Raw genomic sequence first — 8,557 nt, 5'->3', positions numbered from 1 at the left:
TTCTTTTGTTACTTTCTTCTGAGGTTTTCCTTTGAGAGGTGAATCCATTCAGCCTCTTCCGTCACTTCACCTTGCTTTCCACCACGCTTCTGTTAGGCTTTTATCCAGGATGCTGCAATCAAACCATCCTTTTCACCATCTCTCTAGCTGCTTTGCTCTTCATCTCTGCTCCCTTGAAGCACACAAACTGTCAGCCCTGACTGTGCCGATTGCACATTTCAAATAGACACTTGCCTCCAAGGGACTTCCCTTCTTCAGCTTTGCAGGAAACCTGCATGAGGAAGGTAGCAGGGAAATGCTTCCTTCCAAAAAAACCCCAGTGTTGGGATTTGAATGCAAAACTGTCCATTTGCCTATGGATGCATGAGGGGGCGGAACTTCCCCGGATCAGCGATTTCAGGACAAATAGTTGCACAATGGTAACTTGGAATTGCATGAAAATGGCTCTTTGCTGGAAGGGGTTGACAGTCGGAGCCCTGGCTGTGTCCTGTGGGCATGCTTATACTCCACACAACTTTGCAGCACTTGGGTAAAAGCTGTTTGCTTTGCTGATGGAGACACAAGGACCTTTGGAAGAGTTACTGGAGAGTGAGAAAAAGATCAGCCTTGTGTGGTGATAAAATCATCAGTTAAAGTCCAGTTACAGAATCATTGCTGTCGGTGATGGAGTGCGAACTGGAGGTCCAGGGGGTTTGCAGAACTGGATGTTTCACAGCTTATTTTGCAGATGTCTAGTATAAGTTTGTTTGTGCCCTGATTCATTAGGATCCTCCTTCCTGGTGTGCAGATTTGCAACCACAGTTAATTGCAGAATGGAAAAGCTGGAGCTCTTGCTACCAGACTGCACTTGCAAAAATATAAGCTGAGTTGAAGCTCTTTTAGAAATCAGCTTTCCAAAGTTAATTTTAGCCTTCAGCGTAAACTCAAGGGGGATATCTGTGGAGCTGTCTTCATTTTGGCTGTGGTAGATATCTCCAGCATGATCTAATGCTCTAAACTCTCAAGTAGGCTGGAAGCAGTTAAACGTTTTTTTATTATTATTTTTAATGAGGATCTTTATCTGGTTAAAATGTACCTCTCCCCTCCCCCACACAGGAAAATCCATATCTGTGTTCCAAGAACTGGGAAAACTTTTGCAAAAGACCGAGCTTTAAACATTTTCCCCTTTTCACTAATTATGCTGCTTGTCTGCTTTTTGTGCATTTCTGTCATTGTAAGCAAAGCTGTTCCTTTGGGTTACAGAACTGCAGGGAATTGTTTTAAAGCAAATCCATGAGATTTTTGTGCTCACTTAGCTGATGGAAACAGCAGTCTTGGAAATTTGGTTTGTAAAGATTTATTTGATTTTACATTTCTGGACCAGATATAAACGTGCCTCTTTAATGAGGTGTCTCTACCTCCACTGTAGTAGTGCTCTCCTAAGAGGTTTGTTACCGTGGCCTCTAAGAGGTTGTTTAAAAAAAAGTTAAGCAGCTTCTTCATTGTTTTCTTACCAGGAAGGAAATGAAGACAAAGTTGCAGTCTAACAATTTTCCCTTTCAGGAAGGTCAGGGCGAGCTTTTCCCTTGACCACTTTCCCAGAGGGGACACAGGAACCACCAGCCTTCCCTTGTCACCCATCTCCAGACCCTTGAGGGAAGTGCAGCCCCTTCTTCATGCCTTCTCTTGGGTGACTTGGGGATGTGGGTCAGTGTTGGCGCATTAATTCCCCTCCTGTGCAGACGTTATCTTTTTCCACAGATATTTTCTGTTCTCATTCAGACTCACATCAGACTCTCACGTCCTGACTACTTAAGATTTCTTAAAATTCCTGGACGAAGTGTATGGAATTGCTGTGTTGATGCTGCTGCCTTTTCTTGGAGGTCAGGAGGCACAAGGAGCTTCATATTAATTTAAAAGGTGCTTGTGTAAAGGACATCAGTGCCTGTTGGCTGAAGATATCCATTTGATAGTCTAGTCCACTCACAGTTTCCAGACACCAGACTTCTTCATGTCCTCAGCCATAGTCTTCCTTTAATAAATTAGTTTGCAGTTCCTTAAATCAGTACATGACAGGCTGAGGTTATTGAACATGTTAATATATTAAAAGCATTACCCCCTCAGCCCTTAAAGGCAAGGTTATGGCTCCACAGTTTATTATTATTACTGCTCTAGCAGACTCAGCGCTCTGCTAAGCCTCCTCTGGAAACTGCAGAGCAGGTCCAACTGGTGGAAAGCTCCAAAAGAATTAACTGCTGTTATAGCAGGGCAGATTGATATATAGATTTGCAAAATGTCCCTGCACCCTGTGTGTGCTGGGGCCCTTCCTTAGTGGCTGGGAAGAGGGAAAGGGTCCGGGCATCCCTGTGGAGCCACTGCTGGGAAGAGGCTTTGGTCCCCCCAGCTCCCCGGGATGTCACAAACCTCCAATGGGATGAGGACGGAGTTATCCTCAGGAATTTGCTGCCTGCGCCCTTACGCAATGTGGTGTGAGACGCGTCGCTGGGAACAGAAAATGACCCAGTGATCCAGACAGGAGACGAAACTCTGTGAGCAAAAGGGCTCTTTAACTTACCAGGGAAAGGTAAAAAAAGGAATGAGGGCTGCAAATAAAAGACTGGCAAATTCAAGTGAAATATTAGCTGTTATTTTTTTAAACAGTGCAGCTACTAAGTCTCAGCACAAGCCTTAATGGGAAATATGCTAATTCTCTGTATTTTGAAATCTGCAAATCCAGCCTGGTACCTTTCTGGAAGATTAGTTTTTGGCTAACGCAAGCTGATAGGCTTGATCCAGAAGATGGGTAGTATTTTATAGCCTGTATCAATACAGGCAGGCAGGCTAGATGTTCAAATTCTCTCCTTTAACCTTTAAGTCAATAAGTATAAAAGATAATAACAAAATTTTTAAAAATTGAAATCTTTTGCGCAATAAATTATATAAATTACAGCTTTCCTTCTCATAGAGTCTCACTTGGGGACATTATCTCCATGCCAAGACCTAAATCAAGGCCCGTGCATTATTTAAATCACACATAAAACCTATTTCAAGGGTTTATCTGGGACAAAGAGTATTGGCCTGTGGCTGGTTCTCTGTGAGTGCATCTCACAGAAAAATGGGAGTCTGCTCGTTATAGAGTAGCTGTTGCTCCCCTCGCACATCATTTTAAAAAAGGAATATGAAAATACTTAAGTCCTGGAAAGCTGTGAATGTTTGTATCACAATGTCGCCTTGGATGCTGAGATCATGCAGTTAGTCATTTGCTGAGGTTTTTTTTTTTGTTGTTGTAAATTGTTCACATTTAATAGGAGAAATAGAAAGCATGGTGTATGCCCAATACAGAGAGGATAATTTTTCCAGGAATCTTAATGTTTCTGTTCCCTGCATTTTGCTTTAACTTCTCCACCTTTAAAATATGAGAATGGATATTCTGAAAAATTAATTTCCCTCTTTAAATTGAACTGAGAAATCACTTCTAGTCCCTATTAAGCTGCTTTAAGTGCTTTTGAAACACTAGAGTTTTAGCTTTCTCAAAACAACACAAGTATTTAAGCTGCTTTAAGTCCAGAATAAGACCTCACAACATCAGAAGAGCTTAAACGGATGGTAATATATAGTTGTAAGCAGGCGTAATGAGAGAGCTGTGCTGATACTGCGTGTACTCCTCCAATGCAGCAATAGTTGGGGTGGGGTCACAATTTCCACTGATTCCTGAATTTATATAAATATAGCCAGTTTATTTCAAATCTGGAAACTTTTTGGTAAACAATCCTTAGTGAGGGACCACTTACCTGCTTAAGATTCAATATAACTGTTCTGCTATTCAAATCCAGCTTCCCCGCCTGCTAGTTTCTCTCTTGCTCCTTCAAACATGTTTTTTTCCACTGTTTCCAAGGAAGCAATGCTATGTGGGTTTTGATTTTTTTTTTTAAGTTGGGAGCCAAAACTCTGTAAGGCAACAAGTAGCTGTGAGTCCTTCCTTGTAGGATTCATATCCAGCTTTTACTTAGGCAAAGTGGTGTTGATTTCACTGGAAATTTGCCAAAGGACTTTAGCGTTTAATCCTGCCAGCATTAATTAAGGGGTCTAAAAACACAAACTGTAAGAAGAACCCTGATAAGATACATATCATTGTCCTCCAAATTGCTCCCAAGATGATAACTCAGCTTCTCAGCTGGTGTAAATAAGCCTCGAGCTTTTAACTTCCTTAAAATGATGCAAGCTTAGGTCAGATGAGAATCCGGCCCACTGAGTCTCCCTTCCTTAAAAGGCTAGCAGCATCCCTATTTTGTTGGAATTTCTTCTTGGTGTGCATGCAGGGGGCTGTGCATGGATAGAGTGTGCACCAGGGGGATTTGCACCGAGAGCTTTGCAGGCTTATCTTGTTCATCAGCGCATGTGGGTATTACCTTATCTAACCAAATAAGAATGAAGGAAGATGGAAAGCAGAGTAGAAAACAGTGGAAGGGGAAAGAAAGCAACACTTGCTGTGAATTGGTCCTTTGGTATTTTGCATAAACTCATTCGCCCAGGGGGGTTTGGCATTGCCTGTGCAGTGCCTTCCAGCTCACACCTGTGAAGGCAGCCTGGGTGGGGAAGGAAGAGGAGAAGCCATGGCATTGCCTTGCACAAGGACAGTTGCCTCCAGTGAAAGACAATAAAAAAGGAAGTGACACTGATGGCTTCTGGCAGAGCTTGTCAACCCGAACCGTTGTTCAGGGTGGAGCTGAGTCAAAGCAGAGGTGCAATGAAGTGATGGGTGAAGAGCTGCAGGCTGCAGAAGCAGCCAGCTGGGCTCCCCGTGTCTGCCCAGATCCTGCAGCAGCAAAAGGGAGAGTGTGTGTTCGCTGCGAACAGCACTGGAGCTAAGGCAGCGGGGAGGAGTTGTGTGCATAACCAGCCTTCAGACATCTGAAGTGGCCAAGGTGGCTGCTGTATGCCTCTGAGGACCAGAGTCCTTCCCTCAAGTACAGGGTGGCTGCAGTCTTGCCCAAAACATTGCATTCAACAGCCCCCCCAGGTAATTAATGTTACGCTCTCCCGGTTTAGCCAAAGACAGATGCATGTAGCACAGTGAATTTATGAGCTTGTTTTGGAGATGTGGTAGCACCAAAATGCCTGGTGGACCCCCCCTCTTCACTCTTCCCACCATGGGGATCACAGCTGAATTCCCGAGGTGCCACAGACCATAGTTTAACCAACAACTCCCTGCTCACACCAGGCATTTACTTGGGCTTATTTTCTGTGTTTATTATCATTGGAGGGAATCCAGTTAGGGATTTTGCTGTGGTAAATGAGCAAAGATGGGTCATTTTTGCCAGCCAAGATGTGATGTGCCATGATGGACAGGCAGCAGCAGCAGGGTTTGATTTCAACAGACTGAGTCAGTTTGTCTTTTTGCTAGTTAGGTCCAAAATTAAATTCCAGTTCTATGAGGCCACAATTTGGACTCGTTGGATACTTTTTGGTGAAACAGTTTTTCACTTTAAAACAATGGTGATTCACTGGGACCAGAGGTGTCCATGAGAGCATGCTCTTGTCTGACTGGGTGTCTTTGGGTCCACAACAAAACTCCTGGTCCAAAGCAGAGAAAGAGAGGTCTGATTCAGAGCAAGGACCTGAGCCAAGCTGGCCTCATCCTCATACCTGAGTGTTCTAACCGTGGGGTTAAGGGTATTTAGGCATGAAGTTTTAAAATAATAAATCTCTCTTATTGGAGCTGTTTTGCTGCATTTAAATTATTAAATATCCTTTGAATCCACATCCTAGATGGGTGCCAGATACACAAGGATATATAGTCAGCCTTTGTCTCTCTTGGTCTTTCCTGTTGGAGCTATTCCATTTTGTATAAAAGGGGCTAAATAAATAATTCATGGGCTAAAGAGAAACTAACTTGGTAGCTAGATGGTTATGGCACTCTTCTGAGATGTGAGGGCGTCATGGGTAATTCTCTGCTCCAATGAATAGTTGCTTATTTATTTATACTATCCGGAGCAGCGGGAGGAGACGTTGATAGAGGCCCTCTATACTCCCACCCAGCTCAGGGACCGAGGGACTCGTGGATTGCAGGATACCATCTGAGGGACCTCAGTCCTCAGCTGAAGGTTATAAAGAAGTGTGAGAATTCATTTTTTCCTCAAATTTTTTTTTTTTTTTTTTTTTTTGGTGAGAAAAGCAAGCCTCGTGTTCAGCACTACTCTCAGATGTTAGCTAACAGGAAGGCTGATGGCACATCATATTGCTGCGGTGAATTTGGAGTGCTCAGCCAGCTCCTGGGCTGTGCTGGGAAATTAAATAGCCCTTGGTGAAGCTTCAGCAAAGGCCCAGGTTTCTCTCATCAGCAGCTCAGCCCATGAAGAGGTGTGGGAGAGGAAAGGGAAAAATGGGACATTTTTTCTTTATTTCTCCTACCCTTTATTTTTCTCCCCGTTCCACCTACCTACTTTTTCCCCCTCAACAAAGGTTCCCTTTTGTTTAGCATTTCCCTTGGATATCAGTAGGGTTAATAACTGTCTAATTAACCTGCCTGTAATTTGGGACTTAGAATTAGAGAGGTGCCCTGTGAGGCCAGCATGCCCACGAGTTATCCCATCACACCATCTCAGAGCAGTAACCAATGCCCCCACATCCCAGGCTCCCCCTTGCAAGGGTTGCTCTTTCCATCCTGGCCCCAAGGAGGCCTCATTAGTGCTAAGCAGGTTTTCTCAGTGCTGCCTGACCCTGCTGCACAGGGCTTCAGAGGGTATCCATGACTCCTTCTGCTCCAGGGAGTTGAGAACTTTTGCCTGGCACTTCAGTGCATGCCAGAGCATCTGAGTCATCCTGCTGGGGGGAGCGGGCGATCGTAGGGTTTTTCCCTGTTGCTGGCATCTTGAGCACTCCTTTTAGTAGTACCAGTCTGCCCCGTGGTGCTAAGGAGCTCCTCACCTCTAGGCAGGTGACCCTGTGTGCTGGGATGAGGTGGGAGGTGATGCTAGACTGAGATGTGTTTCTCTTCCCTACTTTCCTACCAACCATTTTATTTTGCTGCACCATCACAGCTGAAAGCAATCCGGGACTTTTCTTCCCCCCAAACCCAAATGTGTACCCCAACAGTTTTTTCAGGTTGCACAACACCTGAAAGGTCACACAACCCCGCCAGCACCCCCTCTTCCACCCCAATGCAGCAACAAAGGAATGTAAGTGAGGAATTAGCCTTGTGTCATGGGGTATTTGCAATGGATAATGGTCTGGGGAGAGACAGAGGCCTCCTTTGTCCAGTTCAGAGCCAAATTATTACCTTGTTACTGCTGAGCTTGCAAAATGAAGAAAAAAAACCAACCGCCCCCCAAAAAGCCATATTAACCAAAATATGTTTTCTGCTTCTTTTCAGGGAATCTGACTAAACATATGAAGTCAAAGGCCCACAGCAAAAAATGTCAGGAGATGGGTGTGTTGGTATCTTCACTGGTGGATCTGGAAGCCGAAGAAGGTAAAATCTTTCACGTTATAGATCTGCTATTACTGCTAAGAGAGGGCAGTATACATGCAGGCAGGAGACATGCTCCACAGATCATCCTTTCAAAGATGTGGAGCAGTTTTGTTCACTCCAGGCTCCTTCTAGCACCCAAGAGGGGATTTCTGCTTGCATGGAGTGGGTTACTGGGCCATCCAGTAACCTGGGCATCCTGGGAGGCTGCATCCATGGGACAGTCTGTGAGTCCGTGTCTCCCTGCTGGGAGTTGTGCATGTTTGTCTGAAGTATTTTGGCTGGCTGCGGATAGAGGCAATTGTAAACAGACGGGTAGGGAGCATCCTGCGTTTGGCCCAGCACTCTGCATGTGGGCTATACACATAATAATAAATAGTGGATCCATGGCGTGAGAAGGTGCTTCTTGGTATTTCGAGGTATCTCTAGCAGGGAGTTCGGGAGCCTGGCTGCCATGCTCTGGAAGAGCCTGGGTCTCTCCTGGCCATAGGGGAGTCTCCAAAGCAGCAAAATGAGACCCACCCCCGAGGATGCATTGCATGAGTCTGTGAACCCCACTTTGCTGCTGCAAGCACAGTTTGGTGGGTGAAGGAGAAAAAACAGTCCTGGCACCCCTGGTTATGATCTGACAGCATGTTTTACTGGAGCTGAAGTGCTGAGCACGAGCACAGGGGTGACCCTTTGGTGCGTGGCCCGTGCAGGCTGTGGTGATGTTCTTGCAGGGGGGATGCACTCCAGCAATATAGGAGTATCAATGATTCGGGGGATACCTTCCTCCTGAAAGGGCCTCTAGAGAAGGACTTTTCTATAGAGATCATCTTCTAGGGACCTGCCCATCTTACTGTATTTGGCTGATCCCAGGAGACTCCAAATTACCAGTGCAAACCTGGGCTGCGTCTGGAGGGACAGGTGAATGCATGAGCTGCTCCCATCTCTGCAGGCAGACCCAGCCTGGACCCTGCACCACTGCTGAAGACCTCAGCATACCAGGATGGGGTGTGAGCGGCATGGGGGCAGCTGCTTCCCTCATCCTTCACTCTCATGGGTCTTTTCCGTGATGAAGGTGAATCACCCAGGTCAGAAACGATCTGGAACATTTCTCAGTAGGGA

General features: G+C 45.4%; 2 protein-coding genes across 2 annotated transcripts in view; both read left to right on the top strand.

The window, feature by feature from the left end:
• The window catches only part of LOC103915417 (transcription factor HIVEP3-like), a 50,454-nt gene extending 43,090 nt beyond the window's left edge, over positions 1–7,364 (top strand). The window contains exon 3 of the mRNA XM_009322228.1: positions 7,352–7,364. Within this exon, the coding sequence (XP_009320503.1) occupies positions 7,352–7,364 (13 nt within the window). The remainder of the gene's footprint in view (positions 1–7,351) is intronic.
• Positions 7,365–7,420: 56 nt separating this feature from the next.
• Positions 7,421–8,557, top strand: part of LOC103915418 (transcription factor HIVEP3-like) — a 14,858-nt gene continuing 13,721 nt past the window's right edge. Inside the window, exon 1 of the mRNA XM_009322229.1 lies at positions 7,421–7,450. The gene's annotated coding sequence lies outside the window, so the exon portion shown is untranslated. The remainder of the gene's footprint in view (positions 7,451–8,557) is intronic.

The sequence above is a fragment of the Pygoscelis adeliae genome, unplaced genomic scaffold (assembly GCF_000699105.1).
Source record: "Pygoscelis adeliae isolate BGI_AS28 unplaced genomic scaffold, ASM69910v1 Scaffold513, whole genome shotgun sequence".
Classification (NCBI taxonomy): domain Eukaryota; kingdom Metazoa; phylum Chordata; class Aves; order Sphenisciformes; family Spheniscidae; genus Pygoscelis; species Pygoscelis adeliae.
Note: the sequence above shows the minus strand (reverse complement) of the source record. Positions and strands in the feature narration are given on the sequence as shown.